Raw genomic sequence first — 24,588 nt, 5'->3', positions numbered from 1 at the left:
ATGAGACGATATACGATAGAATGAATGTAAAACTAATGTTCTCCCATGTAAACTATCACATAATTCACAATAAAACATTTAAGAGAGATAAAAAAAAAGATTTATAGCCTCAGAAACCCTGTACAGGATCGCTCTGGGTTGCAATCGGCTTAGTAGCTCACAAGCACAACAACTGTTGTGCTGGCAATACAGAGCACCAAACCGGGTCTCCACTGTCATGCTGGAGGGGCTCAGAGGCTATGCCAGGAATGTTTAGTGTTTTGTCCAGAGCTTGTGTATGGACGGTAACGAGAAGATAATGGCTAAGACCCAGTCCCTGCTCTTATTTGTTAATTTATTTAACCCTTAGCTTTTTTCTTTTCTTTTAATATTCTTGAAAATACACATGAACATTCAGCAGTTTTTACATGGACAGTTCTCCAAGTTGTGCAAGCCTTCCCCTCTCATTTTCTCAGTTGTCCTTTTAGTTAACATAGACATCATTAACATAAACACACCACCTCCCACCTCCCTCCTGAGAGCTTCCTGCCTTTCCACTTGCTGTTATCGCTTGGATCTCATATAGTTGGCCTTTTTTTTTTTTAAAACTTTTTGTGATTTGAGTGAAAGTTTGTAGAACCAATTAGCTTTTCGTTCAACAATTCATACACGTTTTGTGACATTAATTGTAGTCCCCACCATGTAACAGCAGTCTTCTTTGTCTTCCCTGTGTTGGCCTTGTCCTCTTTTCCTACCCCTTCCTGCCTTCTGAGCTTTATCCTGGAGCCGATGCTGCCCTTATGACCTCAGGTAGTTGATTATTCTTCAGATAGTTCTTTATGATGCTTATGGTCCATGTTGGAAGGTTTACATATCACTCAAACCCACTTACCAGCGGTGGTGGTGGTTATGTGCCGTGGAGTCGGTTCCCACTCATAGCGACCCTGTACAGGATTTCTGAGGCTGTAAATCTTTACGGGAGCAGAAAGCCTCATCTTTCTCCCATGGAACAGCTGGTAGTTTTGAACTGCTGACCTTAAGGTTCGCAGTCCGATTCTTAACCAGTATTCTACCAAAGCTCCTTCCACTTATCAGTAGGGAAATGCAAATTAAAACCTCTAGGACGCACTAATTGTCACTTAATAAGATTGGCAGAAATGTAAACATTGACACACCCATTTTCACCTGAAAATGTTGGCAGAAACTTGGCGTTTAGTGTTGGTTGAGAGTTTTGGTAACCAGATATACTCCTCTATGTTGCTGATGGGGACGTAATGGACAAGCAAAAATGCATTTGGCCTTTGCCAGGGCTAGCCCGCTTCTTGGCAGCCACCTGCAGGCACATGTTGGCATCAGGGGATGCCCACAAGGATGTCATCGAGGGTGACAATGACAACTGAGGACCAGACTGCCACAGAGCCACACCTTGGAATATCAGGTGTCATTCATTCAAGGGTCCAGAGACAAAGTTACTGGTACAGACCTGCACGTTGAGACAGATAAGTTACAGAATTGTTTTAGTTAAAAAAGAAATCCAACCTAGCATCTCATCTAAACCAACTTTTCCTGGTGATGGTGCTGGTGGTGGCGAAGTGCTGTCATGTCGCTTCCAACTCATAGGGACCCTGGATAGGGTTCCTGGTGGCTTCTCTTCTTTCTGAGTGGCTGCCACCTTGGACCCCTACTTCACCGTCTGCCCCACAAGAGGACTGGAGGAATGAGGTGCATCCCATGGGCCTCCCAGTCCCTGCTGCTCAGTTCTGCAAGGAAGGAGCACGTCAGAGTGGCATGGAAGTAGCAGGTGACGGCCACAGCGCAGTCAGATCATGGAGGCCTGAGGGAGCCAGGATGGTCAGCACAGGCTGGAGACACAGTTGGCCTTTGCAGGGTAAAGGTTTGTGGCTCTAGCAGCCACTTTCTTCCAGGGCTGCCTCAGCACTGAGAGGGTAACAATCAGCTTGTCACCTCTGCTGATGGGGAGAGCCTCAAGATGGGGGCACATGGAGTTCTGAGAAGTGCGTCCCCCACAGCCTCTGGACTGGACAAGTGAGTCCAGCGTGGACACGAGTCTCCCAGGAAGAAGCTGTATCTGAGGTGGTGCCAGATGCCATGTGGGGTGTCTCTCGTAGCTCTCTGTATGCGGGTAACTTGTGTAGCTCTGTGCATGTGTGTCCATGTACACTTGTTCTGTGCCAGGTGTCAAGACAACAGATCCCCCTGCTTGTCTGGAACATGCCTGTGTGTGGGGAGCCATTAACAGATACACAAAATATAAAATCATTTCCGAGTGGGAAGCCCAGTTAAGAAAAAGGTGATGTTATGATATGCCCCAGGGTGGGTGAGGATCTGGGAGTGTGGCTGTTTCAGTTCTAGTAGCTGAGGAAGAACCCTTTGAGGAGGTGACATTGGACCTGAAACTTGATTTTCAGGTAGGATTCAGGCAACCAGGCTGAGGGGTTGGCACTGTGAGAACAACAGGTACCAAGGAAGGCCCTGGGGTGGCAGTGGACTTGGCAGGACACACTTAGTGAAGGGGTGCAGACGGGGAAGGAGCTGGGACATACTAGGAGGGTAGTAGGCAGTCACTGGTGTAGCGCTGTGGGCTAAAGTGTCAGACTGCAAAGTCATTTGAACTGCAAGGTCGGTGGTTCAAGCTTACCAGCTGCTCCTTGGAAACCCTATACAGGGTCGCTGTGGGTCAGAATCGACTCAAAGGCACTTCACAACAACAGACAGGACATGTTAGGAGGGTAGTAGGCAGTCAGTGGAACCCCCAGGTGTCTGCTTGTCTTTGGCTGGGCTCATCTTGATGGGATTTGTGTGTGATAGTCTTATGGGGCAGCAAGACCAGTTAACCACTTGGTGTTGAGTCAGTTCCAGCATCTGATGACCCTCTGTGTCTCAGAGTGGAACCATGCTCCATAGTGTTCTCAGTGGCTGGTGTTTTGGAGGTAGATTGCCAGACCTTATTTCCGAGTCTACCTTTTTGGGTAGACTCAATTCTCCAATCCTTCAGTTAGCAGCTGAGTGCCATAAATGTGTGTACCCTGGGGACAGTGAGAAGGGCAAGGTAAAGTCTTGAGACCCTGCATGCCTAGTCCTCCCCTGACCTGGTCTCTTCTCTTTCTCTCCGAGGATCAAAGGCTGGTGGGTGTCTCACCACTATGTGTCCACCTTCCTGTCAGGAGTGATGCTGACTTGGTGAGTGCCTTCCTACCAGGCCCAGGGACCCCCTCCTCTCCTCATCTCACTTCATGCAGGGGTGGGGGAGCAGGAAGGCTGGGACCTGGGAGCTGGGAGAGGGTGAGGACTCACAGGTGAGCCCTCCAGGGCTCTGCCCTATCCTGGCCTGGAAGGAAAGTGAGTTTGCAGCTGGCTCAGGGACTGGCTTCAGGGGCCTGGCCGTGTGGGGAGAGATGAGTAAGGCACTACAGGAGCTGGAGCTGGAGCTGGAGCCGGCAATGTGGACTGGGCTCTGGGCCTGAAGGAGCCATGCAAGGAGGACGGGGAGGTCATCTGGGAACTTGACTTCTAAATGCCTGTGTGGATTAAATCGCCCTGGTTCTAGAAAGGAGTTAGAGCAATTATGGAAACATCTTGGTCACACCAGGACACTTGGGTGATAAAGAAGGCAAATGGGTGTATTGAATGAGTGTATGTTCTGTGTATATTCTTAACAACTATGAAAAATTTGAAATCAAGACAGCAGTTTGGGGACCTCGATTTGACTTGAAGCCCTTGTCATCTCTCTTGACTGGCTCAGGTGTGTGTCTGTTTTCTAAGTCTGGCCTACAGCTGGTTTCACCTTAGCTTTTCTGCCTTTTCTCCAGGCCCAATGGACTCATTTATCAGAAGTTTCGCAATCAGTTCTTAGCATTTTCCATTTTTCAGAGTGAGTGTCTCTTGCCCTGACTTTTGGGAGGGGGCATGGTTTCCTATGACTTTCACTGATGGAGGCCCTTCAGGATGGCGGGTGGTCCCAGGGAACATCAGTGTAGCTTTGCCAGCCTGGGCTTGGGGAGGGTCTGAGGAAATACAGAAAAGAGCTGTTTTCTCCCAAGACCCACTCCATCCAACTCCCTCACCCCAGTCAGCCCCACTCACTGCGTCCTCCACCCTCCTGCAGGTCGGACTGACCCATCTGGACCTATGGGAACTTAGTGGTGCTGGGCACCACCTTTGTCTACCAGCTTTAAATAAGCCTTCAAAATGGAATTGCTTGTTAACTATTCTCATTTAGAAGAGAATAGTGTATGTACCCCTGATGGCATGGTGGGGTACGCATTCAACTGCTGAGAGGTTGGCAACTTGAACCCCCCAGCCACTCTGAGGGAGAAAGTGTGTGGGACTCTGCTTCTGCCAATATGTGTATCCTTGGAAACCGTGTGGGGTGATTCTCCCACTGTCTCTGTGGGATTGTCATGAGTGGGAACCATCTCGATAGCAGCAGGTCTTGGTTAAGAAGAGCTCTGATTTATATCTAACAACACACTGGTTCCACTGGTTGCCTCTGAGCGTTGAGACAGGGACAGAGAGGTTGACTCTACTCTGCTGTTCCTTTTGAGTTTTATACCATGTGTCCAAAGGAGCTCTGGTAGCGTAGTGGTTACGAATCGGGCTGCGAACCTTAAGGTCAGCGGTTCGAAACTACCAGGTGCTCCGCGGGAGAAAGATGAGGCTTTCTACTCCCGTAAAGATTTACACCCTCGGAAACCCTATACAGGGTCGCTATGGGTCGGAACCGACTCGATGGCACATAACAACAACAACCATGTGTCCAGCTGAATCCAATGAAGTACATAGACCTACTTGCCCACCAACACACGCTGAGTAATGGCGAAACTGGAAATTCCAGACATCTGCTGCTAATTGATCTGTGTCCTGTCAGATACTTGTATCATAAATATACACACACAGCTTCATGGACTCTGTGTGAAGTATATTTTGAGGTCCCTGGGTGGCGCAGTTAAGTGCTCAATTACTAGGTAAAAGGCAGTCTGTTTGAATCTGTCCAGAGGCATCCAGAAAGACAGGCCTTAGTGATCTGTGGCCGGAAGTTCCTGGCTTTGCAGACCCCACGGAGCAGTTCTCCTCCACATACACGGGCTTGTCATGAGTCAGAGCCAGAACCAACTCACCAGTCACTCCAGCAGCGACAGCATAGTAGCTTTGACAAGTGTGAGCTCTATTGGCATCTTTGCTGATGACCTGACTTTTTAATTTTAATAATTTCTCATTGGTGTCTTTCCATGTCAGTATATATAATACCTCTTCTTCAACTATAGTGTCTCATGTTCTTGCATGTCTTGGCATAGGAATTCTAGCCGGCACCAATTGAGTGCCTACTGCATGCCCAAGACAGCCCCAGAAGCCCCTGGTCTAGTGGAGGTCCTTACATACCTAAACTGTTTCTGACTCAGAGACCCTTTATGGGATTACCCGTGAATTTTTATGGGAACAGACAGCTTCATCTTTCTCCCAAGGAGCAGCTGGTGGGTTTGAACTACTGACTTTGCATATGGCTGTCAAATGCCACCTGTGTGTATGTGTGTGTATATATATATATATTGTGTATCTATACATATACACCCGAGAAGGGGTAAGGGGACGTGTCTGGAGAGAAGCAGCCTCCCACAGGCCTCTTGGATTTCCTGGCCTGAGTGTGGGCGTGTGCTCCCCCTATAGGCTGTGTCCAGTTCCTACAATATTATTACCAGAGGGGATGCCTGTACCGCCTGCGAGCTCTTGGGGAGCGGAACCACCTGGACCTCACGGTGGGTGAGTAGCAGGGCCCAGGCAGCAGACCCTCCCAGCTCCTTAGGTTTCACTCCCCTCCCCTCCGGGCTCTCCCCAGTAACCATGCAGCCACCATCCTTCATAATTCATGGGTTCCATTGCAGCTATCTCATGGGTCTCGTGTCAGGGCCTCCATCTTGTCCTCCTGAGATGTCTATACATCATGCTTCCCTAGTGCAGTGCATGGAGGATTTACTCATGATATCACCATGAGGATGCATATAGCGGGCAATCTGGATAAGCATGTCACTGGAGATTCATGCTTTGTGTGCCCGGTGGAGATGCCCGCTCAAAGAGTTCGGATATATTGTCTAAACTTTATTGGAATGTGACCTTAACAGAATCTTGCTTTTGAGATGGCCGTGTGCTTTGGATTGATTCCTCAGCTTAGTGGAGTGATGGGTATAAAATGCAAAACGCTGTGCAAAGAACGGTGCCTGCCCCCCCAGTGCTCCACGAACAGGAGCAAGCCTACTTAGTTCCTTACACACTCTTTTGGTCACTTCCATCTGGAACACACTCCCAATTGTGGCAGCTGAGGCTGGTCTGGCACCAGGGGCATCTGTGCCTTACCTGGATAATCTTAGGACCATTGGACTGACCAGACAGCAGGTGCTTGATGGACTCTTTGGTGGCTTAGCCCCTCACGTGGCCCCTTCCTCCCTACAGAAGGGTTCCAGTCCTGGATGTGGCGGGGTCTCACCTTCCTCCTGCCTTTCCTTTTCTGTGGTCACGTGAGTCCCCTTGGAATTTGTGGCTATCCCCTGGCCTGGACCCCTCGTGACAAAGGGATTACAGGCCTGCCCTATCCACCAGCTGTCCCCAGAGCTGAGCCCATGGGTCCTGGGGATAGATTGCCCTCTGGGTGCCAAGGACCTGGGTAGCTTGACCTAACCCGGCCTTCCTACCCTTGGGGGCCCAGGTATCCCGGAGTCATGATGGGTGCGTGTCTGGGGATGGGTTGGGGCTGGCTGATGCCCCTGTACCCCCCACCCCCAGAAGGGCAGGACAGGGTGAGCATCACCCTCTCCCCTTTCCAGTTCTGGCAACTTTACAACGCTGTCACATTGTTTGAACTCTCCAGACATGAAGAATGTCAAGAATGGCAGGTATGGAGTGTGTGGGGGCTGGGAGGGTGATCCTGGGGAAGGTCCCACTGTGGGGCTCTGCAGTAGTCAGCGGTGTTGATCCCATTGAACGCTGCAGGGACTGAGGAGGGGATATGACCAGGCCTCCTGATGACCGTGGCCTTGTCTTACCCTGCAGACCCACTCCTCCCAAAGCGTGTCTACTTGGCTCCTTCCTACTGGCAGAACCTTGCAGGCTGTGTACAGGGGCTTCTGATTTTCCAGGGTGGGGGCTTTGCCGCTGGGGAGTTGATCAGAACTGGGACCACCTGACTGATTCATGTCCTTCTTCACACCCACTGCCCCCCAGGTGTTTGTCTTGGCACTCACTTTCCTTGTTCTCTTCCTGGGAAACTTCCTGACCACTCTCAAAGTTGTGCACACCAAACTCCAGAAGAACAGAAACAAAACAAAGAAGCCATGAGCCATGGACTCTCGTGCTCCTTGGCCCCCTGGACTTTGGAACTGCAGGGGACTCTGATTGGCACTTGTGCTGCCAATGTCCTCTTCAACAGTGGCTTTTACTGCTGACCGCAATGACCTTGGGCCAGCCCGTCGACAGGAACACAGCTGAGGCCCCAGGCCCCATCAGAACCCGAAGAATGTGAGCTCAGCCTGTTCATGCAGTATTAGCTCCTGTAGCGTCCCTATTTATGAGCATATTTAATACTAAGCCCTCCCAGCTCTCCTGGAATCTCAGCCCTTCTCCCTGCAGCCCTTGGCAGTGGCCGAGACTGAGCCAGCCTTGGGGTGGGTGGTAGAGCAAATGCCTCAGGGAGCCCCTCTATCCTCCCTCCTGTCATTGAGCCCCTCAGGTTGGGGCTTGGCTGTGCCTCACTGGGGTTGGATTTATGCTGACCTGCTACTTACGGAGTGCCAGGCATGGGGGTGAATGAAGCCCTGAACGTCCTGTGGAGCACCCCACCCTGGACCACACCGCTTCTTCTGTAAGCTTCTGCAGTGGTGGGGTTATTTAAGTTCTCAGTCACCGTCTGTCTGTGCTTCCTGAACTTTTTGCTTCCTCTATCTGTCCCTCTTGGAGGAAAAGGGCTTCTACCTACCTCCCTGAGGCCTGGAGGGCTTGGCCTGGGTACATGGGGTCGGGGGATGGGGTGGTGGTGGAGGGTGCTCCTTGTTGAGGGACATCACCAGAGAGTGCTCCAGTCTCCGGACTGGTTGAGGTAACTGAGGGTGGTTCAGACACTGAAAGTTTGGATCAGCTCTTGGGGGATTTCCTGATCTTCACCCTCAGCCCACCTCCTCAGATTCTTACAGTGAGTCCTCAGGGAGCAAGACTAAGATCCTCAGCATATTCTCCACCTCCCTTCCCTTTACCTTAGAGGTTCTGGAATGTTTTGGGGTTTGGGTTCATGAGCAGGGCCCACCCCAGTGACATTTGATTGTCTCTTGGTGGTGAAGAGTGGAGAAGCCAGTGGGCTCATTGAATGAGCCTACATCTGTTTCTCTCGAGTGTCAGCGGCCCTAAGGGATTCCCCTTCAGATCCATTCAGAACAGAGTTCATAGCTGACATCCATACATACTTTGTTCTGGCCCTCAACGGGATTTTAAAAGATTGTTTTAACTAGTTACATTTAAAAAATACTAGGTTATCCTTTGCCTTGTCCTTCTCACTTCAGTAAAATTACATAGAAAAACCCAATTTCTACTGTCACTAGAAAAATGTAAAGATCTGGCAATAAACATTTCTGCAAGATGAGGGCTGGGCTGGCCCACCTCCTCCTCCCTCTACACCTGCCCTCCTTCACTGTCGGGGTCTACTACCTGGCCCTTTGGGTACTTGGGTTTGCTTTAGAGTAGAAGTCAGCAAACTTTTTCTAAAAAGAGCCACATGGTAAAAATAGTAGGCTTTGCAAGTCATGTGGTCTCTGGCATAACTCCTCAAATGTACAGTTGGAGGGTAAGGGCAGTATAATACAGAAATGGGTAGATGTGGTCATGTTACAATAAAACTTTATTCACAAAAACAGGCAGCAGCCAGATCTGACCCTCAGGCGGACCCTGCCCTAGACCATCATGTGTGCACAAGTCCTTGGGTTCCGCTAGAATAAGAGGCTTTAGTCTGATTTCTGTGGTGATTCCCAGAGCAGGGCCGGGCCTTTGGGCACCTAGGTGGGATAGAGTGCATTTTCCAGCAACCTGGCTTCTGAAAAGTTCAGGCTTTGCCAGGGCGGGGGGTGGCAGGAGCAACTTGGAGTCATGATCCTATTTTGGGTAATACTCCTGGTCAGGGAGGAGTGTGTCCTGTGCGCTCCTGCAGGGGTCCAGGAGGGCCTCAGCTCCAGAACCCCCCAGTTTGGTACAAGTGGAGGCTGTTTTGATCAGAGTGCAATTCAGTGACAGCTGCTCTGCCCGACGTCACCAGGGATGGGTACTGCACGTCACCTCCATTTTCCGGCAGTGGGACTGTGGGGTGGGATATAATGAGACAGGGCTCCAATTGGGAGTCAGGCATACACTTTCTGCCTTTTGAAAGATGGTTTCTTCTTCTCCTTGGGCCTGTGTGTCCAGCTCTGAAATGATGGTGGCCAAGCTGGAGGCTGAGTCCGGTGGATGGTGACAGCCCCCCACTTGGGGCTGTGAGCTCTGTGCTCTCCCGATAGGCCCCAGGCTGCAGCCCTTGAGTCCTGGGGGAAGGAAGGAAGAAGAGAAGGATACAGCTGTGCCTATCTCAGGAACCCAGGGAGCAGGCGGCCTGTGGAGCCCCCGGGAACTGCCGAGTCCATGTCCAAATTCACCCGTGTATCAGACACAGGTTGAATTTCAAGCATAAACTGGGTGTGCAAAGAAGGGGTGCAGCATGGCCAGTGGAAGCCATGATGATGTGCCCTCGCAGCATGTGTGGTCTGAGGCACCAAGGACCTGTGAAGCCAGCACCCTCTCCACCACAGGGCCACAGCTCGAGTATGAGCCTGGAGGTGAGTCTGTGGTCAGAAGTCCCAGCCAGGAAAGGAGGGAGCTTCAGGATGACCCAAGAATCCAACCCTAGGCTCCAGTCACTGGGCATGGAAGACGCCCAACTCCAAGGACCCTGCAAGAGTTGGGGATGGGGTGCAAGAGTCCAAGGAGCAGTGCTGGCCTTGGGCCCAGGCCCTGTCAGTCTTGTCTGAGGGACCACACGTCACAGCAACAGGCAAAAGCGCCGTTTCTGCCGCTCGGTTTTCTTCAGTGCACTGAGGGCCACCTTGGCAGCCTCTCGGAAGACGACCTCCACGTTCTCCCGGAACTTGGCAGAACACTCCAGGTACAGCACGGCCCGGATCTGCTCGCAGGCGCTCTGGCCCTAGGTGGGGAGGCACCAGCGTTAAAGAGACCGGAGTATGGGCCCTGACTTCCCCTGTGAAGGCTGGCTTTGGGCGCTTGGTTGGGGCCCTTCTCTCTTCTCCATTCCTGGGCCAACCTCCCACTCCCAGTGTGAGTACGGACAGAGAGTCCTGTTAGGACCGAGAGCACATCCCAACCTCCACCTGCCCCTCTCCTGCCTCAGGCTAAACACTGTGAAGTGGGGTGCCTGTGAGGTCTCCCAGGACTCTGAGATGCTTCGGGGCCTCAAGTCAGAACTTTCTGTAAATGCAGTTGAGGCACCTGACCTTGGTATGCAAGTAAAAAAAAAACAAACAAACCGAAAACATGAACTTCCTTTCAGTAATGCTTATTCCTTTTTAAATTTCTTTATTCATTTTCTGCTATAGCCGCAGGAATCCTGGGGATTAAGTGTTGAGCTGCAAACCCACCAGCCACTCCGAGGGAGAAAGATGAGGCTGTCTGTTCCCGTAAAGATTCACAGACTCAGACACACTGTCCTCTGGGTTTTATATACATGTGTATAAAGAAAGCATTCCAGGATTTCTCCCATGCCTCACCCCTAAAACGCAGAGTTGAAATTTGCCTTGACTTAGAAGCTGTGTAGCCCCAGGCAAGCTGCTAACCCTCTCTGGACCTCCACTTCTCTCCTGTACAGTGGGGCTGCTAACCATGCCTGCCTTGGAATTAGAAGGTTAACAAAGGAAGCCTTGCAATGTGCTTATCCCAGTGGGCAGCAACATAATCATTACTCTTAAATCTTAATTACCAGACCCTGTCTGCTCCCACTGAGGCACCTCAGTGGCAGAGGTTGCAGGCTGGGGAGCTTTTTCAACTATAGCTATGCCCGCTGCCACGGCTCCTGCTGCCCGGGGCGGGGGTGGGGTTGGGGTTGTGGGGCGGCACCTGCATGTAGGTGATGGGCTCCAGCTGTACAGCCCGCAGCTTCCGTAGCTGCTCCTTGTCCTTCCTCAGATCTGTCTTGCAACCAATGAGCACCATGGGGGTCCCGGGGCAGAAATGTGTGACTTCCGGGAACCACTGTGGAGGCAAAGAGTAGAACCTGAGGGATGGGGTGGCGCTGGTGTCAGCCCCCACCCAGGGAGGCAGGCCTCACCTTGATGATGACATTTTCATAGCTGGTGGGGTTCATGACATCATAGCAGATGAGCACAAGCTGAGTGTTTTGGTAGGACAGGGGCCGCAGCCGGTCATAGTCTTCCTGTCCTGGAACCAGAGGACAACGGGGTCATGCTGATGGGCAGGACGCAGGGTCCCTGGGCAAGTGACCCATGTCCCCCACATTTATAAAGCAAGGGTGCCATCAAAAGATTCCATGAGTGAAATCCCAGCAGTCCTGCTCAGTTAGCAGAGCCTGCTTGGTAACAGGGTAGAAGCGTGCCAGAAAACTGGTCATTCTGATGAGGATGTGCCCCATCGCTGATGCTCAGGGGGTGGGACAGAGTGTAAACTTTGAGCCAGGCTGCTCAGGTTCCAGCCCCCCTTCCCCAGTTGGACTCATGGGACTTGGGGAGGCCCACGTCACTGGCACTAACAGGAAATGCCCTCACCTCTGGTTTCCCTAGGATACAGGGATGCTGTTGGTCTCATTCACCCAGTACATTCTTGCAAACACTGGCATGGCAGAACTTGCTGGGAGGAGCAACAAGCTGCCCCCCAGCCCAGGTTCCCCAGGCCACAGGATGTCACCCTGGCTGCTCTTGGAACCACCTGAGGCCGAGGCCCACCCCACCACCTACTGGACCAGAACTTGGAAGCTGGGCTTTAAAAAGGTTTGGTAACTCTTTACATTGACAATTGCAAACTTTCAGAAAAACAGCCAACACAGAGCACAAAGAATCCCCTGCCTCTGATTCACCAAGTGTTTACAATCAGCTCCACTTGCTTTATTGTATAAACACTGTGGCTCTGAATCACACACACCTCTCTCAACCCCTTACTGGCTCAGCTGTTTCCTAAGAACAAGGGCATTCTCCTCAATGTAGGAGAAGCAGCTCAGGAGTCTAACCTGAAGGTCATTAGTTCAAAGCCACCTATACAGGGTCCCTGTGAGCTAGCTGACTCGACAACACTTAACAACAACCATGCCCCTACTGGGTGTGAGCAATTAACAAGTTCAGCTGCTATCCACTCAGAGGTACCTCAATAAAAAGAAAGAAAAGGCCTGGCGATAAAAACCAGTTATTGGAAACCCAATGGAGCACAGGTCTCTGCTGAAATACATGGAGTCACCAAGAGTTGGAGATGACTCCGCGACAAACGGTTTTTAGTGCAAATGTTGTTAAGAGTGTACGGACTGAGCTCAAGACAGGACAGCAACGGTGATACCAAACTCTGATTCAATATTTGGATTTTGTCGTTTCCCCAATATGGCCCCTTATTTTGCTTTTACTTTTCCCCTCGATTCAAAAGCCTGCCCAACATAATGCACTAGTATTTAGAGGGGTGGTGGGAAATGGACAAAAACTTCCATGTGAGAACTGAAAACCTTTCAAACACATTGGGGCCCCGCCCTTTCCAGAAAAAAGGCACACAACTGTGTGTGTACCGAAGAAAGGAGTACAGAGACCTAGAGTCCTGCATGTAGCCAAGCCCACACCTTGGGGCGGGGGCAGCCTCTTCTCTACTCCTGCCCTGCCTGTCTGTGGTCTCAGGAAAAATGGCCTCTCCTACGCTCATACGTTGTCTCTTATCTCCCTCCCCTGCACACACTATGCCATGCAAACACCATGAGGACAGAGACCTTATCTGTCCCTAAACATGTGTTCCATGGAGACTAGTTAAAATTGCTGAAGTTGGCAAAGGTAGCAGAGGTGAGGGCTGATGGGTACCCCCAATCAGCCAGTCGGAGAGGGCATTAGTGCTTCGGTGAAGGTGGGAGGCAGAGTGCTGCGGTCTTAAGTGAAAGACAGAACAGTGCCTTCAGACCACCGAGGGTGCGCAAGTGGGTGGCTCCCTCTTCTAAACACCTCTCCCCCCATGCAGCATCATGGCTTACCACCCCCACCTACAGAAATGTCACCTCCTCCAAGAGAGACCTCAGCTGGAACCATAACCTCCTCTGTAAGTTGTCCTGCCCCCTCTTGCCCCTACCCCCCACCTGGTGGTTTTCTTTTTCTTCACATAAAGCTACTTTCCTTAGCCCCCTGAGGACAGGCCCCAGGCCCAGAGTCTAGCACAACCAGGAAGTGAATATACAAGGTAACAAACAGCTGCTTGCACTCCTGTGTTGGCATATGCAGTCCTTCAAGATATACAAGGGCATTCACTTAGTGACCTGTGTAAACTCAAGCAGCCACCCAGCAGGCAGGGAGGTAAGCAGGGCAGGGAGTGTAGTTCTCTAAGAGCCCAAGAGAGCACAAACTAGAGGGACCTTTGTCAGGATTACACTAGCATGTCAACTCAGTGCCCAGTGCCAAGGTCAGCCGCCTGCCTGGCTGAGCGACAAGTGCCATTTCTAGGAAGTGTTCCCAGCTCTGCCAACTGGCAACAAAGTTCAGGCCCTCAGTTTTCTCATCTATGAAATGGATGCATGAAACCGGTAAGCCTTGATAACAAAAATGGATAATATGACAACACTTATTCCTCAGTGCTCACTCACTGTATTTTACCTGCTTAACTAGTCAGGTCTCACAATGACCCTATGGGATCGAAAGCCTGTTCATTCCCATTTTACAGATGCACAGAGAGGTGGGGTAAGATTCACAAGGTCACACACCTAAGGGGAAGCATTGTAAATGACAAGACTACAGGTATGCCCCGATGGGTGGCACAACAATGAAATTCTTAGTGCTAACTGAAATGATGGTGGTTCAGACTCACCCAGTGGCTTCTGGGAGAGAGACCTGGGGATTTGCTGCCATAAAAGCTGACAGCTTAGGAGCCACATTGGGGCAGTTCTACACACAGTCACGTGGGGTCACAATGAATTGGAAATGCACTCGATGGCACTTAACAACTTTCCAGCCCACCAGTCCCAGAAGGTAGGGAGTTATCCTCACCCTACAAGCTCTATCCCCGACCAGGAAAACTGGCTGCCAATGGAGTCTACAGGAAGAAACAGACTGGGAAGGTGTGGCAGCCAGTCCAGACCCCAGCCTCTCCGCACGGATGTCTTCATGGATCAACTTCTACATGGAGACGGCTGAAGACCAGACTGCTTTTCTGTGCTGAGGACCTCTCCTTAGGAGGGAGAGTGTCCTTCACGCCCTCTCAGAGTGAGGTGGGAGAGCCACTCAGAGTATATTTCCTGATCTTAGTGCCTTATCTGTGAAGGGTGTGATAACCCTGCCCCAGGCATAGGAAGGGAAATGCCATGAAATAGGAGGGATTACTACTGGTAGCCTACGGAGCTCTGGTAGCTTAGTGGTTTTGAGTCGGGCTGCGAACCTCAATGTCAGCAGTTCAAAACTACCAGCTGTTCTGCAGGAGAAAGATTTTCTGCTCCCGTAAAGATTTACAGCCTCAGAAACCCTGTACAGGGTCGCTGTGAGTCGGAACTGATGCCACAGCACATAACAACAATTAGTACCACTAAGATGGACACAGAAGCTTCCTGAAGAGCAGCTGGAGTGGGGGCTCTAACCCTTGAATCTCTGGAACTATAGCTTTGTGTGGCCCCAGCCATAAGGCCAGCTTAAGCATAAAGATGCCAAGGGTAAAAACGGCACAAGAGTGTCTGACTTCCTATAACTTCAAGTAGGGGACAGAGAACCAAGATCAACAGTCCAACAGCCCAAGGAGGTCGGATATGCTGATACCCCCAAGCTGTTTAACAATTCTGACACTGGCCATCCCTCCCATGACACTCTCTACTCTGCTGGAATGGAAAATGCTTTTCAACGGTCCCATACACCACACAGACTATATTTACAGTTATGGAGTTTGTTAGGGGAGTAACGGGGTTGCAGTTCTTCAGTCAGGATAGCTTCTTCTTAGTCTTTTGGTCCCTCAAGCCTCTCAGACCAGCCAGGTTTTTTCCCTGCTTGGGCGGGTGTTACAGAGCTCTTTATTGTTACCAACAAGTGCCTGGAGGCATACCCCTGCCAGTAAGCCTCAGCCGGAAGACACACTGCTCACTAGCTCTCAGGGTCAGCGAACCTAGCTATCGAGGACCTGCATGCACCCCACTATTACCGCTTGGCTCTGTATGCCAGGAAGTCAACCACACTGTCTCGCGCCAGCCTCTTGGTTCTGTTGCCACCTGTCTGTCTCTGCCACTGTTCTTGCCATCTCCAGTCTTACAATTATCTCCTGGATTTAGGAGGGTCTCAGTACAGGGAACCTGGGTCCAAAGGATGAGCTCCACTTCAATTTCTTTTATCTTGTAGATAAAAGTAGTGAGTGAGGGCCTTGCCTTTCCACCTCTAGGATGCTTCACTTTAAGCTTAGCAAGATGGCAAAACTGACCAATCCCCCTTATTATGGTTTCATGTATATCAAGGAAAATTGGGAGCTGTCACAAATGAAATGAAATGCATAGAGATCGATATCCTAGGCATTAGTGAGCTGAAATGGACTGCTATTGGCCATTTCGAATCTGACCATCATATGGTTTACTGTGCCGAAAATGACACATTGAAAAGGAATGGAATCACATTCATCACCAAAAAGAACATTTTAAGATCTATCTTAAAGTATAATGCTGTCTGACAGAATAATATCCATCTGCCTACAAGGAAGACCAATTAATACCACTATTATTCAAATTTATGCACCAACTGCTAAAATCAGTGATGATGAAATTGAATTATTCTACCAACTTCTTCAATCTGAAATTGGTCAAACATGCAATTAAGATGTATTGATAATTACTGGTGATTGGAATGCAAAGGTTGGAAACAAAGTAAGGATCAGCAGTTGGAAAATATGGCCAGAAATGATGCTGGCGATCACATGATAGAATTTTGCAAGACCAATGACTTCTTTATTTCAAATACCTTTTTAAAACAGCATAAGAGATAGCCATACACATGGACCTCACCAGATGGACTACACAAAAAATGGACTACACCTGGGGGGAGACGATGGCCCAGCTCCATATCATCAGCCAAAACAAGGCCAGGGACAGAGTATTGAACAGATCATCAACTGCTCTGATGCAAGTTCAGGCTGAAGTTGAAGAACATTAAACCAAGTCCATGAGTGTCAAAATCTGACCTTGAACATAACCCTCTTGAATTTAGAGATCCTTTCAAGAACATCATACAGGATGAAAGTAAAAGGTCATTAAGACAGAAAAGACCAATATGGGTGTCAGAAGAGACTCTTAATTTTGCTTTCTAGTGTAGAGATGCTAAAGCAAATGGAAGACATGAGGAGGTAAAAGAGTTGAACAGAAAATGTAAAAGGCAGCTCGCAAATAAAGTCAAGTATTACAATAAAATGTGCAAAGACCTGGAGTTAGAAAACCAAAAAGGAAGAACACGCTCAGCATTTCTCAAGCTGAAAGAACTGAGGAAAAAATTCAAGTCGACTTGCCATAGTGAAGGATTCTATGGGGAAAATACTGAATGATGCAGAAAGCGTGAAAAGAAGATGGAAGAAATATACAGAGTCACTGCATCAAAAAAAAATGGGCGATGTACAACCGTTTCAAGAGGCAGCATATGATCAAGAGTCAACAGTACTAAAGGACGAAGTCCAAAGTGCACTGAAGGCATTGGCAAAGAGAAAGTCTCCAGGAATTGATGGGACACAAATTGAAATCTCTCAACAAACTGATGCAGCAATGTAAAGGCACACTCATCTATGCCAAGGAATTGTGAAGAGAGCCACCTGGCTACCCAATTGGAAGAGATCTATATTTGTCATTCTGAAGTGAAGTGAGTCAATAAAATGTGGAAATCATGAGACGTTATCATTAATATCACATGCAAGTAAAACTTTACTAAATATCATCCAAACAATGGCTGCAACAGTATACCAACAGGGAGCTGCCAGAGGTTCAAGCCAGATTCTGACGAGGACATGGAATGAGGGATAACAGGGCTGATGTCAGATGGATTTGGGCTGAAAGAAGACAATACCAGAATGATGATTATTTGTCTTTCTTGACTATGCAAAGGCTGTTGACTGTGTGGATTATGACAAACTATGGACAACATTGTGAAGAATGGCTATTCCAGAACAACTGTGCTCATGAGGAATCTGTACAGAGATCAAGAGGCAGTTGTTTGAACAGAATAAGGGGACACTGAATGGCTTAAAATCAGGAAAGGTATGCAACAGGGTTGTATTCTTTCACCATATACTTATTCAATATACACGCTGAGCAAATAATCCAAGAAACTGGATTATATGAAGGAGAACATGGCATAAGGTTTAGAGGAAAACTCATTTATTACTTGTGATAAGCAGATGATACAACCTTACTTGCTGAAGCAAATACTTAAATACTTACTTATGAAGATCAAAGACCACAGCCTTTGGTATGGGTTGCACCTCAATGAAAAGAAAACAAAAATCCTCACCACGAGACCACTAAATAACATCATGATAAATGGAAGTTGTCAAAGACTTCATTTTGTTTTGGATCTACTATACTCATGGAAGCAGCAGTCAAGAAATCAAACGACACACTGCATTAGGAAAATCTGCTGCACAAGACCTCTTTTAAGTGTTCAAGAGCGAATGTGTGCCTGACCCAAGCCATGGTATTTTCAGTTGACTCATATGCATGTGAAATGAATAAGGAAGACCATAGAAGAATTAAAGTATGTGAAGTATAGTGTTGGAGAAGGATATTAAAAGTACCATGGACTGCCAGAAGAACAAACAAATCTTGTGTTGGAAGAAGTGCAGCCAGAATGCTCCTTATAAACCAGAATGGGGAGACTTCGTCTCATACTTGGAACAGTCCCTGGAGAAGGACATCATGCTTAGTAAAGTGGAGGGTCAGCAATAAAGAAAAAGACCTCCAATGAGATGGACTGGCACAGTGGCAGAAGCAATGGGCTCAGGCTTGACAATTGTGAGGATGGCACAGGACCAGACAGTGTGTCGTTCTATTGTGCACAGAGTTGCTCAATGGCACCTAACAACAATGTACCTTGTATACATGGTCCCATCCACACAAAGGTGCCATGCACATTATTTATTTTTATGAAGTCCTGTGGTGTTGGTTCTGACTCACGTTGTTGTTGTTATGTGCCGTGGAGTCGGTTCCGACCCCTAGCGACCCTGTACAGGGTTTCCGAGGCTGTTAATCTTTACGGGAGCAGAACGCCTCATCTTTCTCCCGCGGAGCAGCTGGTAGTTTCGAACTGCTGACCTTGCGGTTCACAGCCCGATTCGTAACCACTACGCTACCAGAGCTCCTACTCATAGTGACCCCGTAAAGGGTTTCCAAGGAGCAGCTGTTGAGTTTGAACCTGCAGCACCACACCAGGACTCCACCACATTATTAGCACTATCCAATCCTCTTGGTGGACCACAAGCACCGTATTAGTCTCACCCAATCATGTGGTGGGAGTTACACGACCATAGCTAGAAGGACCATATAAAAGCTATCCCTCACACTGTACCAAGGTTTACAGAGGCCAACTACACATCCACAATCACACTGGGTACAACCCTGGCCTCTCAAACTCACTCAGAAGGCTAAAAACAGTGTAAAGAGGCATTTCTTTGTCATATGGAAAGGTTCCTGGGCCTAGGTCCCCTTGGAGCCGCCCATCTTCCCCAGGTCGGTGGTACTGCAGGGCGGAACGGAAGTGCGGTCTCGTCTCACACCAGGGTATTTCCTTTGTGGGAGAGAGCTCTGCTGTAACAGTTGTGTTTCCGGGGCTCTGGGGTCTCTGAGGCCCACAGAAAACTTGAGAAAGAAGGGGTATCCTCGGGCCACAGCGGAGGGCACACTTGGGCTATATGGTTCCTGGCCAGATGGAGGCATTGGACAAGGGAGGGGTTTGGTCAGTGGTCGGCGTGAGAAAGGGAAGCTGCTAGAAGAGGAACCCACTTTGACTAGCCCTGCTGGGTCCCGCCCACGTGTGTTTCCTCCGGGTCCCCCCAGGAGGGAGTAGCTGGGGCTGCAGCAGCCTCTGCCTGGAGCTGAGGCCGCATTCTGACTGTCCTGCCCACAAGGCTCCCTCAAATCTCTAGGGTTCCTGCCTTATGACTCATGATACCCATCTTGCCCACCACCAAATCCTTAGCAACTCTGGACGACCCCAGTTTTCCTTCTGTTCGCATTTCAGGTTGAGAAGGGGACCAAAGATCTTGACCTCCTTGGGGCAACCCATCTTGTGACTTCCCAACCCTGGACTGAACCTCAGGAACTGCGTCTAGCTGGTGGCTTAATGCCCCCTCCGCACCCCTTCCCTCAGCCAGGGGAAACGTCAGTCTTCACAACTTCCTGCCTCTGAGGGTGTCAGGGCTTGGCAGGGGAGCTGCTAAAGCGTGGGTGTTCCCAGTCCCTGCCCCCTCACTTCTGAGCACCCACAGCTCTCTATGTCTTCTGTCTTGCTCTCATCTAAGTGGTAACTACTTCCGTAGAACGCAGACCAGACAAGTGGCCAGACTGCCTCCCATACACCCTGGGTAACCACTTGGTCCTGCGTGTAGACAAGTCCAGTCTCCCAAGTATACTACCCCTGTCCCACAGTTCTGGTCACTGCTGGGCTGGTCAGCAGGTTCTAGAACCTTCTAGAACAACTTCTTCTAGACTCCTCTCTAGTTCAGCCCCACTGCCTCTCTTTCTTGACTGGCATGTTTTCTTGATATCTGTCCCCTCTAAAGGTAGGAACACTGCCATCATACTTTGTCATACAGGACCCTCTCCAGAGGTGTGTCCCCCACTCAGCTTTATGCTTCTTTCATTCAACAATCACGTCAGGGGGCACGCTCTAAGGTAGCACTGTGCTGGGCCTTGTTTGAATGGAAGGAATGACCCAGTCTCTCCCACATGTGGTTCACTGAGCAGGAATTTCCTAGTTCAGTCACACTGGGACACCTTGAGGGGGCAACCATATTTCTTTCCCCCTCAAGAGCCCTTCTGAGGTTGACTCTACTCTGAAGTCCATGAAGGACTCAAATCCTAGCTGCTGGAAAGAGTCCCGTCTTGATGGGAAAACAGGCAGGAGCTGGGAGGAATCAGCACAGAGCTCTTTGGGCCGCAGATTTGAGAGCAAGCACATGCTGGATCAGCGGGGGTCTTTAGAAAGCACCAGGACAAGTAACGTGTAATAAGCCCCTCTTTCTAGCCAAAGTCTTTGGGTAGCACAAATGCTTAATGTATCTGATGACTAACTGAAAGGTTGGTGACTCAAACCCACCCAGAAGCGCCAAGGAAAAAAAGCCTGGCAGTCGGCTCCTATACAGACTATAGCCCAGAAAACCCGAGGGAGCCGCTCTACCTGTAACACGTGGGGGTCAGTGAATCAGAAGCGATGTGACAGCAACATGTGCTGGTTTTCCTTCCAACCAACCACCTTGTTAAGCGTGGCACGTCCCAGTAATCAGATAAAAATCCTCAGGTCTGTTTTATCCCTGATTACAGATGAGGAAACTGAGGCCTTGACATCCCCAATGACACACAGTGGAGGTGGTACTGATGCCCCCATCTGTCTGGGTCTGTCTCCAATGAATGTGGGTAATCCCCTGCAGGTAGGCTGTTGTGGAAGGAGTAACATCAGCTACGACTTCCGTGATAAAAAGCTCCCTTCCTCCTTCAGCAGCTCTGACCACCAGGGTTTTCCTATGGGAAGTACCAGTTTCACGGACTCTGCACACACCAATCTCTGCTGACATGTTCTTTGAACATCATTTTCAGGGTGAGACCAGAAAGGCCAGTTACATCCCTGATCCTGAAACCACCCAGATCTGGGGGCAGAGGAAGGAAGAGGTCTCCCCACTGACTTTCCCAGTTCCCCAGGGGTAGTTGTGCGTGGCTCACCCTCAACACAATGTGGGGTTAATGACAGACTAGCCTACCCCTACCCCCACCTCTAAGGACAACATTTAGTACACCACTGTGAAACAGTGTCCCCAGCCACACCCTGGGGAATTCCTCAGAGCCTCCTGCTCTCCCAGCCCACCCAAGGCCTGGTTCTATGCTAGGGGTGAGGTGGTCCTCAGCAAAGATGCCAAAGTCCAGGCCAGAGGAGAGAGATGGGAGACTGGCTGGCCAGATCCTCCCAGGCAACAGTGAGGCAGAGAAACAGTGGTCTGCCTGGGGAGGAGCAGCTCTGGATTGTGGCTCCACCCAGGGTCAGCCAGAGAGACTTTGCCTCACACACATATAAGGCTTGGCTAGCTAGGGATGGAACACCCTAGGATGTGGTTCCTCACAGAAGGTGACCTGCTAAACTTTGAGTCATGGAGGCTGGATAAGCCCCACCTGGGGACTAGGACCTTTGCTCTTCAATACTGATTAAGCCCAGAGGGGAGCAGAGGCGGAAGGGAGGCTCCCCGACAGCTGGCTATGTTACCCAAGCCCTCCCATTAGCTATGCTGACCCTACTCAGACACAGTGAGTGTAAGCCTACATGTGTGAGGAGCTACATGTAGCAGATAGATATTAACACAGCATCCCCCTTCCGCTGTACTCCTCTGTTCATTTCTGACACTGCCTGGTTTCCTCCCAGGTAACTAGAAAAGCAGAGACCTGTCGCCAGCCACAAATCCTAGTCCACAGAAGTCAGGAAATTAACTAACGTGCGTGCACAGGATCCTGGATCCTAGGAATCCTCCAGTGCAGTTGGCTATATAGAACCAGAGGCCACGGTTTCCCGTATATTCAACGTACCCCAGAGCCAGCCCAGAAATGCAGCCCACATAACCTCAAAACACCACGAAACACACGAAAGCCTTGGACTACGGAGAGAAGCTTCGCCCACGGTTTTCTAGAAACAAGGGAGGGAGGCAGTGAGCTCTCAACACAGCTAAATAAATATCCCCTTTCACAGATGGGGAGACTGAGTCTCCAGAGGAGCGGGGAGACACCAGGCAGCAGAGGCTGGAGGGTGGGGATTTTCCAGTGTGGGAAACCCTTGATGGGTCCCCAGGGACTCCCCCCTCGAGCGCAGGGGCACTCACCGGCAGTGTCGTAGAGGTTCAGGGTCACCTCCTTGCTGCCCACGGTCACGCTGGCCGTGTACTTCTCGAACACAGACGGGGCGTAGTGCTGTTGGAAAGGGGTCGGGTTGGTCTTCCAGGGACCCTAAGTGCACCCCTACCACCCTCACCCCAATAAGCTCTGAACTCTGAGGGGCATATCGGGGTACGTGGAGGCCGACTCTCTGTGTTGACAGGACCCTGGAGTTCTGAACCCCAGCCCACTCCCTGCGGCTAACTGCGGACCTCACCTCCGGGAAGGCGCCCTGGCTGTACACCATGAGCAGCGAGGTCTTGCCACAGCCACCGTCGCCCACGATCACGATCTTCAGCGCTCTCTTGCCCGGTGCGTCGGCGGTGGGGGCCGGAGCCCCGGGGGCGTCCATCGCCCCGAGCCGGCAGCTCTGATGGTTCCAGGTCCCAGTGTTGGGACTGCCCACGAGCAACCAGGGGCGGGACCTGGGAGGGGCGTGTGGAAGCCCCGCCCCTCTCAACCGGCACCGCCTCCTCCAGGCAGCCCCCCAGGCCCACCTCCGAGCCTCAGTTTCCTTCCTGCTAGGGTCCTGGCCCAGAGCGTTCAGCTCTCATTTGCAAAGTAACTGAGGCAGCAGGAAAAAAAAAAAAAAAAAAAAAGGTGATCTGTCGCTAGCTACAAGTACACCAATCACCCCCCTCCCCATGCGTCACTGCGCGCCCCCCCGCAGGCTAGACCCGATTGTTTCCGCCACCGCACGCTAGGCGGCAGGGATTGGCAGGCTCCTCCTTCAGCAGGGGTACTCTGATTGGCCGGCCTGGATGCCCCCCATTGGATAGGGACTCCTTGATTGGCGGGCTGTACCTACAGCTGAGGGGCAGAAGAACCCTGGTCTTGATCCCTGGGAAAAGCACCCTACTCGGCTGTGCTGGACCAGTGATGCCTTGCCTGTCTCTCGCCTCAGTTTATCACAGGTGGTTGTGGTGGCGTCAGGAAAGCTGCTGGCACGGGGATAACATCTGTCCACCTGGTCTGGCCCTCGGGCCCCAGCGTGTGCTGAGTTGGTGGAGAATGAGGAATAGGTATTCGGCTTACCTGCTCCCGCCCACACTCCCTGAAGCTGCGGGGTGGGCGTCTGGCGCCCTCTGTCGACCGCTCGCCTTGGCACGGACCATTCAGGGTGCAGGTGAGTGGCCAACATATTGTTAACCGGTTGGCCCCAAAGCACACGGGGCTGATGCCTCTCCGGGCAGGGATCAAATACGTGGTGAACCAAACCGATATTGTATGGGACTGGGGGTGTTTAGAAAGATCAAGTTGATGTCAAGTGGGCACTGCCTCTGTGCACTTTGCTGCTGCAGTATGCAGTACTTAAGACTCTGTTCCAACTCACAGCAATAGGGTTTTTTCGAGGCTGTACATCTTTTGTTAAGGGCCGTCGGTTCCGACTCAATAGTGCCCTATGCACAACACAACGAAACACTTTCCCCGTCCTGTGCCACCCTCACTGTTGTACTTGAGCCCATCTTTATGGGAACAGAAAGCCTCACCTTTTTCTTGCTGAGCGACTGGTGGATTCGAACTCCTGACCTTACAGTTAGCAGCCAATCATAACTCACTAGCTACCAGGGCATTTTGGAGACTGATAACCCCAGTCCCACTTTAAAACAACATAAGGGCGTGGTTCTCTTGATAAACACTGGACCACAAGGTGCGTCTAAATATCAAGGTTGGTGGTTCAAAATTCACCAGCAGAGTCACTATGAGCCAAACCTATACAAGGACACTTAAAAACAGAAATGTAGTGTTCTCTGGCAGTAGCCACTTGGCCTTCACCCTAGGATTCCTCCTACTCCAAGTACTACCATCCCAGTGCCTTTCCTCGCTGCCACCCTGGGATTTCTGTCCCTACCACAAGCCAGGCCAACGGTGTTTCCACCTAAGCTTGTGAACCCATCTCTAAATAAAACCTGCCAACATCTGCACAATTTGGGAGAATGGTGTTTCCTTTGGTGAAACGGACTGGCAGGATTCAGTGTTTTCTAGCCATCCCACCCAGAAGACTTCCATTTAAAAAATTCTCAGCAAAAAGCTGTGTGCTGAAGACCTGGGGGGGTGCGGGGAGTAGGAGTGGGGGTGGGCAGGATTGCCGGGTATATACCCTTTGGTTGGTTGATGATGCATGGAGGGGACTGTAACCATGGCAACGAGACGATATACGATAGAATGAATGTAAAATTAATGTTCTCCCATGTAAACTATCACATAATTTACGATAAAACATTTAAGAAAAAAAAAAAATTCTCAGCAAAGAG

The 24,588-nt window shown here is 50.4% G+C and overlaps 2 protein-coding genes across 2 annotated transcripts in view; one reads left to right on the top strand and one right to left on the bottom strand.

The window, feature by feature from the left end:
* TMEM120B (transmembrane protein 120B) overlaps nucleotides 1-7,376 on the top strand; it is a 51,031-nt gene extending 43,655 nt beyond the window's left edge. The window contains exons 7-12 of the mRNA XM_006865396.1: nucleotides 3,115-3,180; nucleotides 3,810-3,871; nucleotides 5,665-5,757; nucleotides 6,445-6,509; nucleotides 6,816-6,884; nucleotides 7,213-7,376. Coding sequence (XP_006865458.1) covers nucleotides 3,115-3,180; nucleotides 3,810-3,871; nucleotides 5,665-5,757; nucleotides 6,445-6,509; nucleotides 6,816-6,884; nucleotides 7,213-7,326 — 469 coding nt within the window. The 3' untranslated portion in view covers nucleotides 7,327-7,376. The remainder of the gene's footprint in view (nucleotides 1-3,114; nucleotides 3,181-3,809; nucleotides 3,872-5,664; nucleotides 5,758-6,444; nucleotides 6,510-6,815; nucleotides 6,885-7,212) is intronic.
* A 2,666-nt stretch (nucleotides 7,377-10,042) lies between these two features.
* RHOF (ras homolog family member F (in filopodia)) lies at nucleotides 10,043-22,700 on the bottom strand. Its single transcript, XM_006865395.1, has 5 exons — nucleotides 22,551-22,700; nucleotides 22,282-22,369; nucleotides 11,342-11,451; nucleotides 11,131-11,265; nucleotides 10,043-10,204 (listed from the first exon to the last, which is right to left on the bottom strand). Exons 1-5 carry the CDS (start codon nucleotides 22,683-22,685, stop codon nucleotides 10,043-10,045), a joined length of 630 nt encoding a protein of 209 aa, XP_006865457.1. The 5' UTR covers nucleotides 22,686-22,700.
* Nucleotides 22,701-24,588: the final 1,888 nt, after the last annotated feature.

The sequence above is a fragment of the Chrysochloris asiatica genome, unplaced genomic scaffold, assembly GCF_000296735.1.
Source record: "Chrysochloris asiatica unplaced genomic scaffold, ChrAsi1.0 scaffold00078, whole genome shotgun sequence".
Lineage (NCBI taxonomy): Eukaryota > Metazoa > Chordata > Mammalia > Afrosoricida > Chrysochloridae > Chrysochloris > Chrysochloris asiatica.
Note: the sequence above shows the minus strand (reverse complement) of the source record. Positions and strands in the feature narration are given on the sequence as shown.